Source organism: Hyperoodon ampullatus, assembly GCF_949752795.1.
Source record: "Hyperoodon ampullatus genome assembly, chromosome: 2".
Lineage (NCBI taxonomy): Eukaryota > Metazoa > Chordata > Mammalia > Artiodactyla > Ziphiidae > Hyperoodon > Hyperoodon ampullatus.
Genome location: NC_136915.1, coordinates 40,803,856 through 40,829,073, shown reverse-complemented (window position 1 = coordinate 40,829,073; position 25,218 = coordinate 40,803,856). Strand labels below are relative to the sequence as shown.

Below are 25,218 nucleotides of genomic sequence, written 5' to 3'. Positions count from 1 at the left end.
AGCAGACTTTTTTATTTTAATGAATTAAAATTTTAATTTAATGAATTAATGCTTGATCTGTTATACCTTTTATTGACCTTTATAATTCAATTTATTTACTTATTTTTCTGTTGCATAATTCAATATTTCTTCTATTCATGGTTTCCAGCTGGTATGTTTGCTTAGAAAGAGTTTTCTAGGCCATGTTCCAAGTTATACAGCTACTTTTTCTATTTATTTTATGTTTGCAAATTAATCTATGCAAAATGATTTCTATTATAAGGATTTTGACAGAAATATAACATTTTTTTTCCAAAAAATACCCAGTTGTCCTTCCAGTTATTAAATAATCTATCTTTCTGTACTGATACCAAATTTCATCTTTGTCATAAACTAAATTCCTCTATGTATTTGAAATTATAAACTGTTTCATTGAGCTCTCTTCTCATGAGCCAAATTCAGATTTTTCAAAAATGATAATATTTATACATTTTTCTAACTTATAGAACAATTCCATGCTCAGTACCTTTTTTAAAAAAATATTTTTTCTATAAAAGTCTATAGAAAACAAAACAAACAAAACATGTTTTGTTTTATGAAAAGGTTCAAGATATTTTTATTTGATGACCTCAAATTTCCACACTGAGTTACCCGTGCTTTACAGTTGTTCTTAATAGAAAATGCTCTAATATTTTCCATTATATCTTTGAGAATAAATTTTCACTTTTTTCCTTGTTTCCTGTAAGATTGTTATAAACCTGAAAATTTATGAAAATATGTATTATGTAACCTTAAAATGTATCAAATTATAAATCCAGCTAAATATAAAAATGAGTAGAAAATAATGATGAAATTATCGTTATTATTTTATAAGAGATATAAAGGTAACTGGTAGTTAGCTTGTAATCACTCTATTTTATTTGTTACATAATGCACTTAAAACACATTCAAAATAATCAGTGTTTTGGATCCATAAGTAAAGTTTAATTGTTTAAGGGAATAAAATTAATTTCATTGGCAGTGTTCAAATAGCTCAAATTATTTTCAAATATTATTATACAAACATATCATAAAATGGGGATTAAACAGTTTACACCTAAAATAGTATTCCTTTCCACATACAAAATAATTTTTAATATTTTATATGTTAATTGATTAATCAATCAATTAATTAGTTGACACATTGGTACTGAGACTCTTCTGGCCTCAAGGATGAGAAATCCTAAATTTATTTGGTGGTCTTTTTCAAGTGGCGATATAACAGGAGGGATTGGGAGAGACAAGAAGGCCTTAATGTGGGGGAAACAGAGAGTCCTAGAGTTTCAACTATGTCTGCATCCTCCCCTCAATGAGTGGGGCAGGGACAAAAATGTGAAGGTCTGGCATGTGTCCTATTCCCACACCTTATTCTAGTCAGGAATGTCAACTTTGAGAATTTCTGACTCTCTAAACTGAAAGAACATCTGTGGTAGCCCAGTTGAATCAGAAAGGCAAAACAAAAAATGAAATATTTTAACATGGGGACACCCGTAGGAGCAGGCAGTGGTGATTTAAGACATCTGCTGGTAATACCCAAGAGAGTTGAGAGGTGTTGTGTGGAACATAAAAATTTTATAAGAGCATATAGTGAATAAGAGAAGTAATAAAATTAAACATTTGTTTGGTGAGAATTTTCTATATTTGAAGAAAGATGAGAATTATCCAATTCAAAAAGCACTATCAAGCTTAAGCTAGAAAAAGAAACATAAATTCATACATAGATTCATTACAACTAAAGTACAATAAATCTTAAAAGCTGTCTGAGAGAAAGAATGTTTATCAATGAAGGAACAGTTATCAGAGTGGTAGCAGTTTTCTTAATGGCAGCAATGGAAACTGTATATCATATTTCTTAAGGGAAACAGTCTGATGAACTAAAATTCTGGTCAAGTACAAAATTAAGGCATCTTCAGGAAAAATAAGAGACTTCACCCTCAACAAAGGAAGCTTAAAATTGATATATTCTCAAAAAATTAATCATGACTGATCAGTAAAAACGTGTTTTATTAAATGAGGTAATGTTAGTAAATTGGACAGTTTTATGTAAAAACAAAAAAGGATATTTACCAAATTTTGCTCAAGAAAATATAGAAAACCATTTAATGTCAATGTCCATTTGAGTTTGTAAAAGGGAAAAATACTTGTTGAATAACTATCCCAGAACAACTCAGAATCTAGATTTATTGTTGTACTTTTTAAAATTTTGCAGTTTTCACGCTTTGTGAGGAACTCAAGAGTATAAATAAAAGTAGGAAAAAAAAAAAAAAAGGGCTTCCCTGGTGGTGCAGTGGTTGGGAGTCCGCCTGCCGATGCAGGGGACGCGGGTTCGTGCCCCGGTCTGGGAAGATCCCACATGCTGCAGAGCGGCTGGGTCCGTGCGCCATGGCGGCTGAGCCTGCGCATCCGGAGCCTGTGCTCCATGACGGGAGAGGCCACAGCAGTGAGAAGCCCGCGTAACGCAAAAAAAAAAAAAAAAAAGTAGGAAGGATTTTAGATGATATCACATTGACTATATAATTCTGATATCACAATCTGATAAATGAATTCTTAAAAAAGATAAATTTCACTATGGGTGTAAAATTAAAGCTATTAAATAAGATATTATTAAACCAAATTCAAAAACTTGTTTAAAGTAATATTTAACAATTACTACATTACACTAATCTTCAAATTGCTGAACTTCACTGCTAAAAAAATTGTGATTTAATACCATATATTAACAATCCTAATTAGAAAAAAAAGGTTCAATTTTTTTTTTTTTTTTTTTTTTGGCGGTACGCAGGCCTCTCACTGTTGTGGCCTCTCCCGTTGCGGAGCACAGGCTCCGGACGCACAGGCTCAGCGTCCATGGCTCACGGGCCCAGCTGCTCCACGGCATGTGGGACCTTCCGGGACGGGGGCACGAACCCGCGTCCCCTGCATCCGCAGGCAGACTCTCAACCACTGCGCCATCAGGGAAGCCCCTAAAAGGTTGAATTTATATTAAAGATTTTTTATATATTCAGCCTCCATTATATTTTCTCTTCTTCTTCCTCTTGTTCATTCTGCTTCCATATTCCTTATTCTTATGCATCCTCCTTCTCTCCCTCTCCCTCAGTTGTGTCTTGGCAATTCTTCAGCCTTTGCACATCGACATTGATTTGTGTCAATTTGTCAATTTATGGGAAAAAAAACTATTGGGATATTGGAACTATCCTGAAATTATAATTTATCGGGGGAGAAAGATTTGAAACTTTTAAAGAAATGATTCTTCCCATTTACGAACATGGTATATCATTTTTCATTTACTTAAAATTTTCATGCTTAGAATATTGCCATGCACATTGTAAGTGCTCAATGTGTTTTAGCAATTATTGCAATCTTAGCGGTATCTGAACTTGTCTTTACTTTCCTCCCTACTCTGTTATTGAATGACGTGTGTCCAAATGTGAGCACTATTCCTCTATCATGCAAATTTTGGACACTTTTACTTTCCTCATTTAAATAATTCTGTATTTTTAAGTATTTCAGTATGAATCTATAATACAGCATAATTACAAAGAAATAAATTTAAAATGTTTACATGAATAAAGAAATATATTATGTTCCTTATCACATAAAGGTTTACCATACATCCAAGTCATATTTTCTCCTTCAGTGAGTTGTATGGTATGTGGCTTTCTACTCTGGGGAAAAAAAATCTAAGAAACTCATTTGGAAGAAATAAATTAATAACTTAGTAAACTTTTATTTTTCTCTGAGTCCATAGATTACAATCCCCCACCAAAAGTGTAAGAGAGCATAGTCTAGATGGAGCAGAATTCCCCACAATGAGATCCTACATAATCTGTTAAAGGGAAATATAATCCTTTAAGGGATACAGAGTAAACATCTTTTTTTAAAAAAAGCCCTACCCATACAGATGGCCAAAAAACACATGAAAAGATGCTTAACATCACTAATCATTAGAGAAATGTAAATCAAAATTATAATGGAGTATCACCTCACACAAGTCAGAATGGGTGCCATCAAAAAACCTACAAACAATTAATGCTGGAGAGGGTGTGGAGAAAACGGGACCCCCCTACACTGTTGGTGGGAAGGTAAATTGGTAAAACCATTATGGAGAACAGTATGGAGATTCCTTAAAAAACTAAATATAGAACTACCATATGATCCAGCAGTCCCTCTCCTGGGCATATATCCAGAGAAAACCATAATTTGAAAAAATACATGCACACAAAAGTCATGGCACCACTATTTACAATAACCAAGACATGGAAGCAACCTAAATGTCTATCGACAGAAGAGTGGATAAAGAAGATGTTGTACATATATACAATGGAATATTACTCAGCCATAAAAAGAATAATGAAATAATGCCTTTATCAGCAACTTGGATGGGCCTGGAGATTGTCATACTGAGTGAAGTAAGTCAGGCAGAAAGACAAATATCCTATGATGTCGCTTATATAAGGAATCTAAACAAAGGTACAAATGAACTTATTTACAAAACAGAAATAGAGTCACAGATGTAGAAAACAAACTTATGGCTACCAGGGGGAAAGAGGGGTTAGGGATAAATTGGGAGATTGGGATTGACATAAACACACTGCTATATATAAAATAGATAACTAATAAGGACCTACTGTATAGCACAGGGAACTCTACTCAATACTCTATAATGACCTATGTGAGAAAAGAATCTAAAAAAGAGTGGATACAAGTATATGTATAACTGATTCACTTTGCTGTACACCTGAAACTAATACAAAATCATAAATCAACTGTACTCCAATAAAATTTTAAAAAATAAAAATAAAAAAGCCCTACCGAGAAATAAATTTTTGAGTTTTAAAGGGATGAAAGGAGAAATCTATCAGATGTCAGGGTCAGTGTGGATTTTTTCAGTCGAAATAAAAATGGTTGGTGGTTGGCCTGAGGTTAAGAGAAAAGGCAAGAGTAATGATCACACATATTTTTTAGAGAAGACTTTATTTGCCTGTGCAAATCAGTCAGTCTACATTATTTGATTAGGCACTTAGTGAGTGCAGAGATCTTTATTAAGGACTGAGCCTGATGGAATATCCCTCTTTTAACTGGTCTCTTCTTTATTTTCTTGAAATTTCTATCTTAATCCTATTTAAAAAGAATCAAATAAAAGGGAAATTTTGGGAGTCTCTGGAAAGATACTAGAAAGGTAAGGCATTCCTATAGGTGGTATTTGGAAGGAATGTTAAGAACCCATTGATACCGCTAGGAACTCATCATGTACATATATGAATCAAATACACAGTGACTCCTGGTTCATACTCTCACCTTTTGGTTACTGTCTTCCTTCACAGAGCAGTTCACAGTGAATGGCATTCAGGGGCCAATCATGGCTCCATTAGGTGGAAAAGTTGAGTTCAGTAGCCAGGTGTCCCCACCACAGAGTGCAGAACACATAGAAATACGCTGGTTCTGGAACCACTACACAAAACCTGTTCACCTGTACTAGAATGGTAAAGACTTGTATGGAGAAACCATCTCCAAGTATGTGGAGTGGACAGAGCTCCTGAAAGAAGCCACTGGAGAGGGTAAGGTGACCCTCAGGATCCTTAATGTGAATGCTGCTGCTGATGGGTGGTACCATTGTTTCTTCAAAGATGGTGATTTCTGTGATGAGGCCATCAGAGAAGTGAAGGTCACAGGTAAGGATGGATCCCTCTGAGGCTTCTAAGCATCCACGATTCTCAATCCATCTGAGGCTGAGTATTAGGAATATTCTTAGTGTTTCTGACCATTTTGTATTACAGGGTTTGGTTAGCAAGTTCAAATTCATGCATTTAGTCTTTAAATGGGGAAGATTGTAGGATTAAGAATGCAAATTGTGTCTGTGCACATATTACCTTTATCAGCAAGAACTGTCTGTTTTCCCAGGTCCATGTGCACTGTTAGATCTTTAAAGTGTCAACAGAATCCTTTCAGGATTTGTTACTATTTGTTTCAATTATTTTTGACAACACTTTAGTAAAACTTGACTCTCTAAACCACCTAAATCTTTACAACTGTCTCCTTAATGATCATTCTTATTCCCATTTCTCCCTGACTCAATTTGCTGACTACTTAGTTCTTAAATCTAGTTCAGAAAGCCTTCATCTATAATCTTCTGTGTCCTCCAATATCACCTCAGTCTCAGTTTTCTGAATAACAAAGAAATGGTGGCAAGATGGAGGACTTGAAGTAAACTGAAAGACTTCCAAATGTGAGGGCACAAGGGTAGGCACCTAGGCCCATTCACATTTAACATTTTCATTAGCTATTGTGACGCTCATCTGTATTGCCTAGAGCTAAGCTATTCAATATGATAGCCACTAGCCACATGTGGCTACTTACATTTATATTTAAATTAAATAAAATTAAAATTAGGCAAAATTTAAAGTAAAAAATTAAATAAAATTGAAAATTTAGTTCTTTAGTCTCACTGACCACATCTTGATCTTAGCCAAAAGGCCAAGAAGGGATCACTGACCACATCTTAGGTGCCAAAGTCTCACGTTGCAAAAAGCTACTGAATGGACAGCATGGATATGGAATATTTCCATCACTGCAGAAACTTTTATCAGGCAGAGCTGCTCTAGAGTAACTCTTTAAATCTCTACTCATTCTTTCTTTGCCCACACATTAGGCAATTCTTAACATCCCCAGCAATGTCCTGAAAATTTTCAAAAACTTGTTTATTTTCTCTAAACTGATATCTACTGCTTTATTTTGATAATAGTAGTGCGTTACCTGTTTTATTCAAAGAGTGCATAAATTAAAGTTTCAATTAAAGTTGCAAACTTGCCTTTATGCTATTTACTGCTTATTAATAAATTATGGTAGCTCATATGTGACTAATGATGAATATACAAGAAAAAATGTTACACTATAAATTCTATGAGGACTGAGATCTTGATTGTTTTTGTTCATCATTATGTCCATGGACCTAGCCCAGTCTCCTAGATTTAGTAAATAATCAATAAATATTTTTGACTAAGTGAATAAATGAAACAAACAGGCATTTCCTCTCCTGACTTTTTAGGACAAGGTTGTTAATTTGGATATCATAACCCTTCAGTCTGACTTAGCATTTTTCCCTTTTGATTAGCTTGTAGAAGCCATCGGAGCCCCACAGCGCTTGACTATCAGTATATCTAAGGGCATAAGGTTTAAAGTAGAAGAAGGGGACTTTTCTTTCTCTCTAATGTTTCCCCATCCCTTCACCTAAATATTGTTTTCCCCTTTCTTTCCAACCAGCTACAAGCCTGGAAACGCAGATTCTTGTGCATCCTTCTAATACCAAAGGTCTTTTAGTGGAGTGTAATTCAAGAGGTTGGTTCCCGCAACCTCAAATGGAATGGAGAGACAGCAGAGGAGAGATCATTCTACCTTCATCAAAATTTTACTCACAGGATACTGACAAATCATTCAATCTGAAGATGACCCTTCTTCTAAGATGGAGCTCCTATGGGAATGTCACTTGCTACCTTCAAAACCTGTAACTGGTCAAGAGGAAGGAACAAGCATTGTCCTATCAGGTGAGATCTGTGTGTTTGTTCTTCAAATGATGGCCATTGTCATCAAATTTATAGACTAAAGAGAAAAATTAATACACTTTCTTCACTTGGTTTTTAGGATATTATATTCTCTTGGCTTTGTTCACCATCTTGCTTGTCTTCTTTCTTATTCTCTTCTGCTACTTCATCTTTTTCGCTCCACCTTCTTGATATATGAGTTTCCCAGGGCGTAGTCTTTGAGTCTTTTTTCTCTATTGTGACTTAATTCTATCTCATGGCTTTACATAAAATCAATATGATAAGAATTCCTCGAATGATATCTTCTACCCAGACCTCTCTCCCAAACTCTAGTCTCATCTCTAAACTCAACATCTCAGTGTGGAAGTCTAGTAAATATCCTGAATCAAACAGATCAAAAACTAAACTCTTAATCAGCTGTCAACTTGTGTGATTTACTGCCTTCCCAGTCACACTTCTTATTTTTGTTTTCTCAGAAAAAAATCCTTGAAGTCATCCTTGACTCCCATCTTTCTCTTATATTCGACATCACACGTGTCGAGAGATATGTCGAGAGATAATACTAGCTTTACCTTTAAAATATACCCAGTGTCTCACCACTTCTTACCACCTTTGCTGTCCTCCAAGTCTGAGACACCATCACCTATGGTCTGAACATTGGCAATAGCAAGTGAAAAGTTCTCCCTACTACTTCTCTTGTCCACTATGGTATATTCTCAACACATGGATAGGAGGATCCATTTAAAACATGAGATATATGTCATCCTCTGTTCAAGACCCTGCAATTGTTCCCCATTTTATTCAAAGTAAAATGCCCCACAATGTCCTGCACTATCTCTGCCCCCGTTACCTATCTGACCTCATCCCCTAATGTTCTCTGTGTCTCCTCTAGTCTAGTCACACAGAACTCCTTGCTGTTCCCCAACCGTGACAGAACTGCTCCTGCCTGGGGTCTTTGCTCCAGTTGCTCCCTCTTCCCAGAATGCTATAATTCCAATAAATTACCTATCTCCTTCAAATCTACACTCAAGTCTCACTATGTAAGTAAGGACCACTTTGACAAACCAACTTGAAAAAATGCAACCTTTACCACCCCTTCCACCTGGCATTTCCTATCACCTTACCCTCTTTTAATTTTTATTTTTTATATAGTAGTATCACCTTTTAACTTGCTATGTAACTTATTTATTATGTTTATTGTCACTTATCTATCTCCCTTTCTAAAACATGAAGATAGAGATCTTTGTTGTAATATACCCCAGTTTCTTCAATTATCGCATGACACATAGTAGGTAAGCAATAAATAATCAATACTTGAATGATTGAAATAAAATAAAATGAGTGCCTTGGAAACTGCTGAGTAAATGTACATGTATTAGTATTTGTATATGTCTTTGAAATTCATGTTGGACAGATGCTGAGAGGGGTATGCCAATTCAAGATTATTATAATAGGAATAAGTCCCCAACAGGTTTAGCAGTTTACTACTTTTAGAACATTTTTGTGTTTATTTCTCTGGGCAGAAAGACATCAGATTCCCAAACAAAATGATAGGTGTCTATGCCCAGTATGTGCAAACCAGCAAACCAAAGCAGATGCTTGTTCACACGAATAGGAAAGGAGGAAAGCTTACATAAACGTATGTCTCAAAGTATTCAAGAAGAATAATGCCAGACCCAGTGAATACATTGGAGAATTCAGAACTGCACATATATTGGTTGCTTAGACAAAAGGACTGAAGGACTGAGTTGGTCTGAGGCTTAGTAGGAAGAACCCAGCTCTGCCTTAGGGAGAACATGAGACAGAATGGATGGGAAGAATTGGGGTGAGCAGCCTTCATTCACCTTTGCTCCAGTCTTAAACTAATCACACTTGGCTCAGTCCCACTCCAGACCCTTTGTCACTTTTCACTCACCCAATTATAACTACCTCCCCAAACTGGCTTAGGTCTAATATCCCACTGTCATGGGGTCTTGAATGCTTTGGATGAATCTATTTCCGATAAACTGTTTCCATGGAATACAATTTGGATACTGATTCTGGTCATAATTCTGGTTCTGCTGCTGCCATTTATCATGGTGCCCAGTGTCGATTGATATTACAGATTACAAGGTAAGTGGGTTTGAAGAGCAGGAGATATAAAGTGGGGGTGGGAGAGCTAAAGCTGCCTGTCCCTTGATTCCCAAGCCCATCTACCTCAGGAAGTTCTAAACTCTCGGGACAGTTGTTAGACATACACCCTTCATCATTCCTGTTCCTAGATATTCTTTAGCCGAGGAGCTTCTGACAATGCTGTTTATCTGAAAGCCTGGGCTTTCTTGTACCTCAGTCAAATTGAAATCCTTTTTTTTTTCCTGTATGGTGATAGCTTTCCCAACAAACTGGGAGATCTTTTTAACATTTAGCATTTAACATGTCACACAGTTTACACATATTTCTTACTTGACTCCTTAAATGGTCCAATGACCCCGTCAGGGGCAGGAAATAAAGTGCTAATTACACAGGACAGAAACAGTGGAGCAGAGAGGTCACTTAATAGTCTGTAGCATCAGGAAAATAGAACATGCAGGAAGAGTTACACCAGGTGGCCTACCCTTCCTAGGGAGAAAGTTTTCATCCATCTCAACTATGTTGTATTGGGGGAAATGGACTTGGAGGATTTGGGGGGAAATTTTAAGACACAATAAAATAGCTTTTTGATTTGAGGGTGTGCTCCATTTTAAAAGCTTCAAATGCACAGATCCTTTCTGGTATAGCTCTATCTTTCAAGACTACATTCTTCTGAGGTCTCTTTCTGCCTGAAAACCTGGACTTCCACAAAGACTCTCTCTTTGGTAGGTCAATGTTCTGCATGTTCTCCAGGAGCACAGCTGAGAGGAGCCACAGTTCACAGTCTCTTGTATGTTCCAGAGCAGGTACCAAATACTGTCTGCTTATTACCTGACACACAGGTGAGCAAGACTCCTCCCGGGCCCCTTGGTGTATGGTGCTGTGTCCCACAAATCCTATAGAGGTACTTCTGTTTATGCATGGATGCCACATTTTTGTTGTTGATGGGGAGATAAAAATGAGGGCTATCTTATGCCACCATGATGCTCATGAGTCTTTGTATCCCATATTTTAAACACTAAGTTAGACTGTGAATAATACTCTCCAGCAGAGGACTGGGCACGACCTGTGGTAGTAAGCACCCCCGTCATAGACTATTTTCATGGAAAGACTATATAGCCAAGTGACACCACGACATGTGCTGAATAAGATTTTAAACAAAATGCTGTCTAACCAGCCTTCCATTGATGAAATTCTTACTTTCAGAGCTCTTATGATCTCTTAGGCAGTTCAGACGTCTCCAGACCTATCCTACTCCAGCCTATTTTGAACCTAGACAATACAAGGACTAGTGCATAACTTTGCCTCATCCTCCAAATGAGGGACATTGATTGATGGACTAGATAGAGAAAAAGAAAGATAAGTCGCTTTTCTCTGGGTCTGTTTAGGCTCAGCCCCAAACTGGTCCCATCTTAGAAACAGCTCTGCTTATTGTCCCAGTGACAAACAGCTTTAGACCTAAGATTTGAGATCCTTGGGATCCTCTAGTCCTAAGCCTTAGCCATATTTTTCTCCCTTGGTCCTATTCTAAATAAATACAAAGGGATGGCATTAAAATATAACTCTTGCTTTCTTGGTGCATTTCCCCCAGTGCAAAGTGTCTCCACACCAATAACTGATGATTATCTCTTTTTTCCTTCAGATTGCTCCTGCAATGTGATACCTCCTTGGTCAGTGGGCATACCGGTATTCTTGACGTCAATATGTGTGACTGTCTTCCTCATTATCTATTTGCATCGCAAAAAAAGAGGTATGTGGGACCAGAAAGATGAGAACTTCATGAAAGTATCTCCTTTCCCAAGTGTTTAGTAGCTGGCAAAACATTTAGCTGAAGAAGAGTAACAGACTATTTATCAGAAAGCCTGGGCTTCTTGTACCTCAAATATTTGTTTGAATTACATGAACAATAAACTTTTGGATCTCATGTCATTGAGTTTGGATTCCAGCATCCAGAATTTATGGGCTTAATGATACAAACTGATGATGCTTCTCCTCCATAGCAAAAGAATATATTTCTTTCAGTGTAATAACTATATTTTTGCCAAAAATCCAGCCATCATTTCACATAATAAAATATGCCAATTCTTCCTGTACTTTAATCTTAAAGGAGATAATAATTCAGTATATCTTAAACTTTTGGGGTCATAGATTATTTTAGAGACTGATGCAAAGTAAAAAAGTCCTCTTCTCCGGGGCTTCCCTGGTGGCGCAGTGGTTGAGAGTCTGCCTGCCGATTCAGGGGACACAGGTTCGTACCCTGGTCCGGGAAGATCCCACATGCCGCGGAGCGGCTGGGTCCGTGAGCCATGGCCGCTGAGTCTGCGTGTCCAGAGCCTGTGGTCCGCAACGGGAGAGGCCACAACAGTGAAAGGCCCGCGTACCAAAAAAAAAAAAAAAAAAGACCTCTTCTCCAAATAATTCATATGTCCAGAGATATTTCACTTAAGTTTATGGTCTGTACGGACAACTGAAACTGATCCTTCTCCTCTTTGACTCTTTTTTTTTTTGCGGTATGCGGGTCTCTCACTGTTGTGGCCTCTCCCGTTGCGGAGCACAGGCTCCGGAAGCGCAGGCTCAGTGGCCATGGCTCACGGGCCCAGCTGCTCCGCGGCATGTGGGATCTTCCCGGACCGGGGCACGAACCTGTGTCCCTGCATCAGCAGGTGAACTCTCTGACTCTCTTTGAGGGTGAAATTGAAAAGGTAATTGTGAAAGTTTGAGGATAGCTGAACCCAACATATTTTAAAATGTGTCATCAGCTCTATCTTTGAGGTCCCCAAGGAAATTATGTATACATGTCAATGATCAGCAAGGTAAGGTAATTTTTTTATTATAGCTGGAGCTGGAGCGATAATCAAAAATCACAATGCGGACGTCACAAAGTAGTGGTGAACAATTCAGAGGATTTTATTTATTAATTTTCTCCTATGAAATAAAGACAAAATACCCTAAACCAGACCAGACTGAAAGTGCTTTTATATTTTACTCTAAGAAAGTCCATACCTGAGTCTTGCTTATTAACCATGTTAGCAGACTAAATGCCGTATCCATCAGTGCTGGAGGAAAGGAGCAAGATGCTATGATAATAGCTAGTATATATTAAATATTTATTATATGCAGTATGCATTTTATAAGATTAATATATTTAATTTTCAGTGAATTAGATTTTATCTGTGATAAAATCTGGTACACAAAGAAGTTGAATAGCTATTCACACCATTAAGTGATGGTGGTGCCAGGACCCCAACCAGGCACTTAGACTCCTTAGCCCTCTGTTTCAACAACTGTAGTGTACTGTTCCTCTATGAAAAGACTAAAAATAAAGTAAAAAAGAAAGAGATATTTAGTCATAGCAGCCTTGTGAAAAGGAATTTATCATTACAGGGAAATATAGCCTGGGCATTTAGCGATTTATGAGGCTTCCATTGGATGTAACTGAAAGCCCCAAGAATAGGCTGCAGGTCACTGTCATTGTTGAAGCAGACCCGGAATCCTTAAGAATGAATCTGGGAATTAAAATTTTATTTTTGCTTACTCTACCTTGAGGACCTAAAATTGAGTCATTGATCACTGAGGCCTCTACCCACACTGCTCACAACTCCTGGTAATTATGCAGGTAACACCCATCCACTAACCTCTTTTATAATTGCTACTGAACTTTCTTCTCTTTACCTAAAATGGACTTTCCCCTGAAGGTACTGCTTCCTCTACAAATATCTCATTTAGCAGACTTCTTCCCTATTTAGGCAACTTTCTGTCTGCTGTGCCTTTCTGGACTGATTTTCCTTCTTGAGGTTTATCAATTCAGAAATCTGTTATCAATTCATTTAACAAATATGAATTGCCAGGAAATTCCACAAGCATTGCACATTTTAATTCTGCAAGAGATGCAGAAGACACTCAATCTGCAAGAGATGTATACCATTTATTTCCAAGAATCAGTGCCACACTAGAGTCAGACTTCTTGGCAAACTATTACCTGTGTGAACTTGGGAAAGTTATTTTAAGTCTCTGAACTGCAGTTTCCTCATCTTTAAAATATTGATGATGATGCCTACATCATAAGGTTATTTTAGGTTAAATTAGTCAATATATCAAAGTGATCTGGCCTGGCTTCACACATGGTACAAACAACAATAATGTATGATATTATTGTTACTATCATTACTATTAGCATAATCTAGGGATTCTGTCTCAGTTCCCTCTCTGGTGTCTCACCTGCTACATGTGCTTGCCATCATCCTTCTCCCCTTTTTTCCTAAGCTTATGGCATGTCTTTCTTCACTCGCTCCCCACCATCATCTTACCTTTCCTTCTAAGCATGGACAGCTCTAGCCATGCTTAGAACCCATGCTTCCTAGCCATGTAGGAAGGAAAGAAAATTAAAAACTCAGCTTAGATTTAAATACACACACAATCCTCTGAATAAATACTCTTAGCATCTTTGTACTATCTTCCAAGTTTGTCTTTCAATTTTGTTTTAAATTATTTTCTATCCCTTATGAGAAGAGGTTTGAAGTTCTCCTAAATGTTAATGTGAGAAAAATAGAGGTATGTGACCAAGAGAGAGACTTACAGACTCTCCACTCTCTGATCCTTATGCACACACTCCCAGGGCAATTTTGCTATTTTTAAAAATTTATGCTATTACCCTTATAAAAGGGATCTCTGATCTAGTTAAGGACAGAGAATTTATATCAAATTATAAGGGAAAGTAGATATTAATTAGGTGAATGCTTTACCCTTCATTTGTACAGTCTAAGACCATATGGAATATATCATGTGGGCAACAACCTTGGTGACTTCTGAGTTTTTGCTTCTCCAACAAGAATATTATCAATTATTTCAACTGTTATTTCAAGAACATGGATTTAAGACTTCAGCTTCTGACTTCAGCTTCCTCATCCTCACCATCTTGGTTGTCTTTCTCTACAAGGTAGTATGAATCAGTGAACAATCATGTTAGTGAGACAAACTAGGGTTGGTGTAAGAAAGTAATTTTTAATAGACATAGCTGTCCAGTAATGAAACAGATACCCTAACTGTTGGCAGTGGTGTTCCCATCACAAGACATATTAATCAATATTATGAGTTAGGGGTGTTTTCCACTTTTATAATCACCCAGAAAACATACTTTACAGAAGACTTCTGCTCCAGATAAGAGGATGACTTTTGAGAATTGTAAGATCTCTTTCATCTCAGAGATTCTGTTCATCTTAGACTATTCTATTTCACCATACTCCTCAAGAGGTCTAGAATTCTTGAGGGGCTACAGCACCATATAAAGAAGATAAAGGTATAATGTGTCTATATCTGTCCTTCAGACCCTGGCCAACCAGAGCAAGTGTCATGATGCTTGGGTGGAAGAATGGGTATCTGCCTCTTTGCAGGCTTCTTCCAGACTTAGGCCAAATGTACTCATCTCCAGGATCATCCACATAACCCAGCCTACTTCTCCTTCACCCTCACATAATCCCAGAAGAATGGAGCAATAGGAATGTGAAAAGTAAATTTATTGGTCTGTAATTCAGCTCTCCTTTCCCTCTGTGACACTTTTAATTCTTGCATCTCTTTCCAGTCCCCATTTCAGATCCACATTTCCAGTTGGATGTCATGCATTTGGAAGATATGACTCTGATCCTGTGTGTTCTGATGGTCTTTATCACCATGGTCATTTCCTTTATTTACTTTAGATTCAGAGGTAAATGGAATGGGAAGGGTGGTAACTCAGAAGGCATCTTTCTTCCAACTGGTCTCCAGATACAATCTCAGATTGTAGCCCTCTTGAGCCTCCTGGGGTTTCTACAAAAGTGACCTTTCCAGTCTTTGTGCCTTAATAACTGGGGAAAGAAACAAAGACCTGTAGATTTTCTCTTGATCTGTTAATGTGCAAAGCTCTTGGTGGATTTGATGTGAGAATAATACACTAGAGATTTTCTTGCCAGAGTGTGTACTTTTCTAATATGATATCTTTGGCACCTGTAATGAAACTACACATGTAATGAAGCTGCCCAAGCCAGGATGAAAATATTCTCAGGATAACTCTAAATTCAACTAAATATGATTATGGAGGAAAGAAAAAAGAAGTGAGGGGAGTACCCTGTTTATTTAAAAAAAAAAAAGAAAGAAAGAAAAAATAAGGTGATTTTGAGACCAGGTTTTACTCAGGCTAGAGAAAAAAGGTTGCTTAATGAAAAGAACATAGTTTTTGGATCCAGAGAGTTGAGTGTTTATCCTGACTTAACCATGCTAAGTGACCTTGGGTTAATGGCTTATCCCTTCTGATCTACTTTTATTTCCTCCACGAAATGTGGAAGATAATTATGAGATTGTGAAGATTAGGAATTTTTATGTTAAACGTCTAACATTGTGCCTGGTAAACACTCAATAAATATCACATGCACACACATGCATGCATATACCTGCACATACACACACATCAGGGAGGCAATCAGAGGGGGAGAAAACCAGAAGTGGTCAGATTCTACCCCAGTGAAATCTGTCTATCTCTTCCTCTCTGCTTCTATATCTCTTGAAACATCTACCTCTACTGCCTCTCACTGTCTCTACCTGTTCTCTCAAAATCTCACAGAGGTATCAGCTGATATCATTGAAAGAAATGTACACAATATAGTCCCTTCCTTAAAAAGGAAAGGAAGAGAGAAAGAAAGAAGGAAAGAAAGGAAGGAGGGAAGGAAGGAAAGAAGGAAGGAAGGAAGGAAGGAAGGGAGGGAGGGAGGGAGGGAGGGAGGAGGGAGGGAAAGGAGGAAGACTTATGCCTTATAAGGACTTTCTGATTGTAGCTGCCTTGAGGCTCCGGGGTTTCTACAAGTACAGTATTAGTGCCTCAAACTCCAGTGACAGTCTCATTTCTGACTTCACACCTCTGATAGTTCTCTCAAGTAAAAGTGGAAGGCCCAAGTGTTTCATTCAGAAGTATTCAATACTGAGCTCTTTGTGAGGTTTAGATGTTTTCTTCTATTTTGATCTCAAAGGCAGAATTATAAATTTAATATCATAGTTAATAATAATAATTTAATATTATAGAAACTTGTATATGTCCACAAAGGCTGGACAGGAACTGTGAACATATGTTCACAGTAAGACATGTGAACTAATGAAATCCCCTAACTAATTTGAAATCCCCTAACTAATGCCCAACGATGAAAGTCCTGGCTTTGTTGTGCAGATATAATCTTCTTATGAAAATGGAAGGAAATGTAGAATTAGTCACACGGGAAGAAACATTTTAATTCTCGTGTTCCACCAGTAATCTACAATCCTAAAACATTCCATTAAAAAATGTATGCAAGGCTATGAAAACATGTACTGTTAATTACTAGCAGACTTTTCCCCCCAAATACAATGCAAATCCATGATAAGTTATTATGGACAATACAGAGAAATTATTTTTACTTAAACCAAAAAAAGGCCTATAACCTAGAACCACAAAAATGGGTATTTGTTTTTTCATCTTTACATCTATTGACTCTTGGCTTTCTCTGTACTACCTGTTGAGAGCTGCTAGATGTTGACGTGGCCGATTAGGACAACAAGTAAAACTAAAAGTAACAGTCAAGCTTTTGTCCCCTTATTGTGGGTGTATAAGAGGCCAAAAAAGGAAAGCTGTGGTGGCTCCTTACAGTTCCATTTCCCCCATAGAACAGCACTGGGTAAGGGTCAGGTGACATGCAGCACAGGTGGGGGAAATTGTGTCTCACTATAAAGAACAGTAAACAAAAGGCTCCTGCCATTTTATGGACACAGGGGAGAGTGCATGGGGAGGAGAGACAGAGAAGGGCTAGAATGGAAAAATACTGAGTCAGAGTGGTGAAGAAGCTTTTAGTCAAGACACCATCTCCCAATAAAAGAAGGTCTCAGAAGAGGCGACTAAAAAGCATCTCAGCTGAGGACCCCAATAAAGAGGCCTCCAAAAGGATGTACCTGGGCTGGGAATGCAGGTATGCATATGAGCATGGCTGCTGGGGGCCGGAGACCTAGTCCTTGACTGCAGCTTCCTCCAGAAAGTGCAAGGCATTGACTGTGCACCAAGTCTGGTGTGGGGAGGACAGCTTTCCTGCATGGGGCCTGCTACGCAAAGCCTTTGTAATTTCCTATGATCAGACATAAGGAATCACGCATGGGAATCTGGCCTGGAGTGAGACCCTCATTACCTCTCCAATGTGGAGAAACATTCCACCCTTTGAGATTAAACAAAGGCAAGGACAAGTCCATGATTCCTACAGTACAGATTTATGCTTCTCATGCCTAGTTTCTGCCACTAAGGAAAACAACCCAATCAATATCTTTGCATCCAAAGGCACAGGTTAATGATACAGGGAAGCAGAATGGAGCCTGTACCCAGTATTCATCCACTCAAAAGTAAGGTTTTAATTTCATTCTTTTACATGTAGCTGTCCAGTTTTCCCAGTACCACTTATTGAAGAGGCTGTCTTTTCTCCATTGTATATTCTTGCCTCCTTTATCAAAGATAAGGTGACCATATGTGTGTAGGTTTATCTCTGGGCTTTCTATCCTGTTCCATTGATCTATATTTCTATTTTTGTGTCAGTACCATACTGTCTTGATTACTGTAGCTTTATAGTATAGTCTGAAGTCCAACAGCCTGATTCCGGCAGCTCTGTTTTTCTTTCTCAAGATTGCTTTGGCTATTCAGGGTCTTTTGTGTTTCCATACAAATTGTGCAATTTTTTCTTCTAATTCTGTGAAAAATGCCATTGGTAGTTTGATAGGGATTGCATTGAATCTGTAGATTGCTTTGGGTAATATAGTCATTTTCACAATGTTGATTCTTCCAATCCAAGAACATGGTATATATCTCTATCTGTTTGTATCATCCTTAATTTCTTTCATCAGTGTCTTATAGTTTTCTGCATACAGGTCTTTTGTCTCCTTAGGTATGTTTATTCCTAGTTATTTTATTCTTTTGATTGCAATGGTAAATGGGAGTGTTTCCTTAATTTCTCTTTCAGATTTTTCATCATTAGTGTATAGGAATGCAAGAGATCTCTGTGCATTAACACCATACACAAAGATAAACTCAATATGGATTAAAGACCTAAATATAAGTCCAGACACTAAAACTCTTAGAGGAAAACATAGGTAGAACACTCTATGACATAAATCACAGCAAGATCCTTTTTGACCCACTCCTAGAGAAATGGAAATAAAAACAAAAATAAACAAATGGGACTTAATGAAACTTAAAAGCTTTTGCACAGCAAAGGAAACCATAAACAAGATGAAAAGACAACCCTCAGAATGGGAGCAGATATTTGCAAATGAAGCAACTGACAAGGGATTAATCTCCTGAATATACAAACAGCTCATGCAGCTCAATATCAAAAAGACAAACAACCCAATCAAAAAATGTGCAGAAGACCTAAATAGACATGTCTCCAAAGAAGACATACAGATGGCCAAGAGGCACTTGAAAAAATGCTCAACATCACTAATTATTAGAGAAATGCAGATCAAAACTACAATGAGGTATCACCTCACACGGGTCAGAATGGCCATCATCAAAAAATCTACAAACAATAAATGCTGGAGAGGGTGTGGAGAAAAGGGAACCCTCTTGCACTGTTGGTGGGAATGTAAATTGATACAGCCACTATGGAGAACAGTATGGAGGTTCCTAAAAAGACTAAAAATAGAGCTACCATACGACCCAGCAATCCCACTACTGGGCATATACCTTGAGAAAACCATAATTCAAAAGAGTCATGTACCACAATGCTCACTGCAGCTCTATTTACAATAGCTAGGTCATGGAAGCAACCTAAGTGTCCATCAACAGATGAATGGATAAAGAAGATGTGGCACATATATACAATGGACTATTACTCAGTCATAAAAGAAACAAAATTGAGTTATTTGTAGTGAGGTGGGTGGACCTAGAGACTGTCATACAGAGTGAAGTAAGTCAGAAAGAGAAAAACAAATACTGTATGCTAACACATATATATGGAACCAAAAAAATGTTCTGAAGAAACTAGGGGCAGGACAGGAATAAAGACGCAGATGTAGAGAATGGACTTGAGGACACGGGGAGGGGGAAGGGTAAGCTGTGATAAAGTGAGAGAGTGGCATGGACATATATACACTACCAAATGTAAAATAGCTAGCTAGTGGGAAGCAGCCGCATGGCACAGGGAGATCAGCTCTGTGCTTTGTGTCCACCTAGAGGGGTGGGAGGGAGACGCAAGAGGGAGGAGATATGGGGATATATGTATATGTATAGCTGATTCACTTTGTTGTAAAGCAGAAACTAGCACATGATTGTAAAGCAATTATACTCCAATAAAGATGTTAAAAAAAAATGTCAGGGCTTCCCTGGTGGCGCAGTGGTTAAGAGTCCGCCTGCCAATGCAGGGGACGTGGGTTCGTGCCCCGGTCCGGGAAGATCCCACATGCCGCGGAGCGGCTGGGCCCGTGAGCCATGGCCACTGAGCCTGTGCGTCCGGAGCCTGTGCTCCGCCAATGGGAGAGACCACAACAGTGACAGGCCAGCATACCACAAAAAAAAAAAAAAAAAAAAAAAAATCAGGTTTACCTGCTGACCCAGTGGGATTAAAAGAAGAGTTAGAATCAAGGAGAAATTTTACTGTCAATTCACAGTGGAGGGGACCAGAATTGTTAAAAATGAATCCTGGGGGCTTCCCTGGTGGCGCAGTGGTTGAGAGTCCGCCTGCCGATGCAGAGGACACGGGTTCGTGCCCTGGTCTGGGAAGATCCCACATGCCATAGAGTGGCTGGGCCTGTGAGCCATGGCCGCTGAGCCTGCGCGTCCAGAGCCTGTGCTCCACAAGGGGAGATGCCACAACAGTGAGAGGCCAGCGTACCGCAAAAAAAAAAAAAAAAAACGAATCCTGTTTTCATCCACTTGGTTCCCAAAGGCCATTTCTAAGCACTGCTCCTCTGTATCCCATGGAGACCAACGAAATAGTTGCATTAGCCTGCTCAAAGATTTTGCCAATTATCTTTTTGGTTTTCCCAGATTTCTACTTTAAAAAATTAAGACAATACATTAATTGATTTGAAAGAGAGATTATACAATGTAGTCAACTGAAAAGACCCAGTTCACTCTACTTCTCACCATTTACACTCTATTAACATGTCTCACATTGCTAATATTATAGAGTTTATAGCAGCAACCTCATGACAGGCCAAAATTGAAAATGGTCAAACTTGACCATAAATTGAAATGCTCTAAATTAGCTATGAGATTTTTAAATTTAAAAAAATCAACCACTTCCCATAATCAAGTCAATTTTGTTTTATAAAGAGAAAATCATTTCCCCAAATTCATTTTCTACAATTTTTCTTAATGTTTTCTCTGGTTCTACCAAGTTTGTGTTAGGGTTTTGGTATGAATCTCATTGTTTTTTCAATAACTGCTTTCTCTGCACCCTTTCATTGAATGAGTTTAGCTCTTCTCTTGTGTTGAAAAGTTGATTATTCCATTTTGATGCCTCTTTTTTTTTTTTTTTTTTTTTATTTATTTATTTATTTATGGCTGCGTTGGGTCTTCGTTTCTGTGCGAGGGCTTTCTCTAGTTGTGGCAAGCAGGGGCCACTCTTCATTGCGGTGCGCGGGCCTCTCACTATCGCAGCCTCTCTTGTTGCGGAGCACAGGCTCTGGATGCGCAGGCTCAGTAATTGTGGCTCATGGGCCCAGTTGCTCCACTGCATGTGGGATCCTCCCAGACCAGGGCTCGAACCCGTGTCCCCTGCATTAGCAGGCAGATTCTCAACCACTGCGCCACCAGGGAAGCCCTTGATGCCTCTTATATTTCACAATTTTTCAAGTTCCAGAAGGGTAAGGGGATGCATAAGAATATTTAGAAAAAATTTAAAAGCAAATCCACAAATCCACTGCAGTTTCTGATGTCTTATGATGTAAGCATCACTATTATTGTGCAATAGCCTTTTCCAAGCAAACAAACACAACATAGAGTGATTTACTGTTATCTGAGTTATGAGGGTACAGGAAGAGAGTGGGAGAGGGAGAAGACAGAGAGAAAGAAGGAGAGAGAGTGTGAATATATATTATTGATTATATTTTCACTGGGGTATTCATTTACTTCAGTTGCAAAGAGATACTGTGCAAATTAAATCAGACTCCTTTCTAGAATGCGTTTATTCCTTGTACACTTTCTCCCAGCAGAGGTTACCCTCTCATTGATTTAAGCCAGGGAATTCAAGTTAATGACTTCTACATAAAAGTTTTTTCTCATGGCTTTTCCAAAGATGTTTTGGCATCTCAGAGGAAATCAATTTGTTCTCAAACATGTTTTATTTCAGCTACTTTCCTTTAATAAAATTTGAATTTACAATACCTCAAGTCCATTTTATTTCCTTGACAGGTTTCCTGCAAAATTAAGGGATTAAACAAGCATCAAATGTTTCATCTGGGAGAGTGGATAAAGAGACTACAGAGGAACAATATGCTAAGATTTCCAAAGAAATTAACTGTGGCTTTACAATTTTATATAAAGCCAAATAATTGCCAGGTGGAAGGCAAGTAAAATATATTTGTACACTCAAGTTTGCATTTCGCTTGTAGCTCTTGTGCAAACTCTGTTAACTTTAAAAAAAAAAGGATAGAAAGTAATCAGAAGACAGAAGACAGCAAATTAGGGGAATGACTGGAATAAAAACAAATAATCTACAGGGCAAAATGGAAGTAACTCTGAAAATAGAAATAAATCTATACCCATCAGTAATTAAATGTCATGTCTATCCATAATTAAACATGTCCATTGAAAGAAAACTATTTTCAAATCTATGATGTTTACAAGAGACTTAAGTAATGCTCAATGACAGAAAAGTTGAAAATACAGGGATGCAAAGACCAAAACTATGCAACTTTTACCAAAATATATGTTGATATATTAATATTCTGTAAAAAAATAATTAAAAAGAAATAAGCAGGAGTAAAATGGTCATCCACAAAATAAAGATAAGAACCATGAACCAAAACTTTCTAAAAATTAGTGCATAGTACATAAACACTAATAATGCACTCTTAACCTTCCTACACTGTTGGTGGGAATGTAAATTGGTGCAACCACTATGGAGAACAGTATGGAGGCTCCTTTAAAAACTAAAAATAGAGTTATCATATGATCCAGCAATCCCACTCCTGGGCAAATATCCAGAAAAGACAAAAACTCTAGTTTGGAAAGATACATTCACCCCAATGTTCATAGCACCACTATCTACAATAGCTAAAACATGGAAACAACCTAAGTGTCCATCAACAGATGAATGGTTAAAGAAGTTATGGTATATATATCTGCATAAGACTAATCATGTACAAGGGAACCACACTCTTCATGGTTGGCTTATCAAAATCAGTGGAGGATGTAAGGTAATGAGAGGACATATTCAAAGTGCTGTTAAAATTTCAAAGAATTTGCATATGCTCCTTTAATTCTCCCTGTTTTTATATCGAGAGAGTCAGCCCATTTATTCTCTTTTTTAAAACTTTATCCAGGTATAATGATGTACATTATATCTCACACATTTAAATTGTACGATATGACAAATTTTGACATATCCATACACCCTTCAAACTATATAATTAATATCCATTAATTCCAAAATTTTCTTCATACTTCTTGAAAATCCATTCTTTACTCTTTCCCCACCACCATCCTCAGGCAAACATTGATATGTTTTCTGTCAACAGAGATTAGTATGTATCTTTTTTAAAAATATATTTATTTATTCATTTTTGGCTGCATTGCCTCTTCGTTGCTGTGCACGGTCTTTCTCTAGTTGCAGTGAGCGGGGGCTACTCTGTTGTGGTGTGCGGACTTCTCATTGTGGTGGCTTCTCTTTGTTGCAGAGCATGGGCTCTAGGTGTGTGGGCTTCAGTAGTTGTAGCACGTGGGCTCAGTACTTGTGGCTCGAAGGCTCTAGAGTGCAGGCTCAGTAGCTGTGGTGCATGGGTTTAGTTGCTCTGCGGCATTGGGGATCTTCCCGGACCAGGGCTCGAACCCGTGTTCCCTGCCTTGTCAGGCAGATTCTTAACCATTGAGCCACCAGGGAAGTCCCTAGTATGTATCTTTTAGAATTTCATTTAAATGGAGTCATAAAGGGCATATTCATTTTTATCACACTTCTTTTATCCAGATTAATTATTTTCAGATTTGTCCTTGTTGTTAAATGTACAGCTGAATAGTGTTCTATTGTATGGACATGCAACTCTTTGTTTAACCATTCAACTGTTGATGGACTTTTGGATTGTTTCCAGTTTTTTTGCTCTGACAAATAGAGCTGCTATGAACATTTGCGTGTAAGTTTTTGCATGATTGTATATGTCTTCATTTTCTTTGGTTAAATATTTAGTAGTGGAATGGCTAGGTCATATTATATGTGTAAGTTTCACTTTTTTACAAAACTGCCAATTATTTTAAAAGTGGTTATACCATTTGAAAGTCATACCAGCAGTGAATGAGAGTTTCAATTGCTCCACATTCTAGTCAACACTTGTAAGGCCAGTCTTTGCATTTTTAGCCATTCTAATGTGTGCATAATGGTAACTTACTGTGGTTTTAATTTGTCTTTCCTTAAAAACTATGATATTAAACATTTTTCATGTTCTTAACCTTCATTTCATTTTAGTTCTAAAAGTAACTACTACATCTAATAGCAGTAACTTTTATTTTCCAAAGTCATTTCTTCTGTTTATAAATCTTTGGTTTTTATTTACTTTCCTGAATATCTTAAATCTGTTACACTACTGTCTTCTAGCCTGAAGTATTACTATTGAAATATCTAATCATAATCTGATTTTATTTTCCTTTCATGTTACTTGTTGTTTGTCTAGGTGATCAGAGGGATATTTTTCTTTTACTTTAAATGTCCAGGAATTTTAATAGAACATGTCTTGCTATTGATTGTTTTTTTTGTTTGTTTGTTTGTTTTTTGTTTTTTTTTTTGCGGTACGTGGGCCTCTCACTGTTGTGGCCTCTCCCGTTGTGGAGCACAGGCTCCGGACGCGCAGGCTCAGCGGCCATGGCTCACGGGCCCAGCCGCTCCGCGGCATGTGGGATCCTCCCAGACCGGGGCACGAACCCATGTCCCCTGCATCGGCAGGCGGACTCTCAACCACTGCACCACCAGGGAAGCCCTATTGATTGTTTTGAGTCTGAATTCTTCTGCATGAGATGTGCTTAGTTAATATGTAGCATCAAATCTGGGTTTGTTTGTTTGTTTTTAGAAGGTTTTCTTGAATTATAGTTTTTAGTATTTGTTTTGTTCTTTTGATTTGGCTTTGCATTCCAATGTCTGCTATTATACATATTTTGAATCTTCTTTGCCTGTATTCACTTATTCCTCACATTTTCTCCAATCCTTTGTATATCTTTATTCATGAATATGCATTGGCACTTAGTTTCTGTTGGTAATGTTTCCCAGTAGATTTTGTTCTAGCTATCCATTGGGTTGGCCCAAAAGTTTCTCTGTTTATTATTATGTGGGGAAAGAGGAAGATTTATGTTCTAGGTCACATTTTCTATCTT

General features: G+C 37.7%; 1 protein-coding gene across 1 annotated transcript in view; it reads left to right on the top strand.

The window, feature by feature from the left end:
* The window catches only part of LOC307064267 (putative selection and upkeep of intraepithelial T-cells protein 1 homolog), a gene marked incomplete at both ends in the record, with an annotated part of 146,249 nt that overhangs the window by 20,884 nt on the left and 100,147 nt on the right, over nucleotides 1-25,218 (top strand). The window contains 4 exon segments of the mRNA XM_079720745.1: nucleotides 5,343-5,494; nucleotides 5,498-5,690; nucleotides 7,279-7,512; nucleotides 7,515-7,559. Of these exon segments, the coding sequence (XP_079576871.1) occupies nucleotides 5,343-5,494; nucleotides 5,498-5,690; nucleotides 7,279-7,512; nucleotides 7,515-7,559 (624 nt within the window).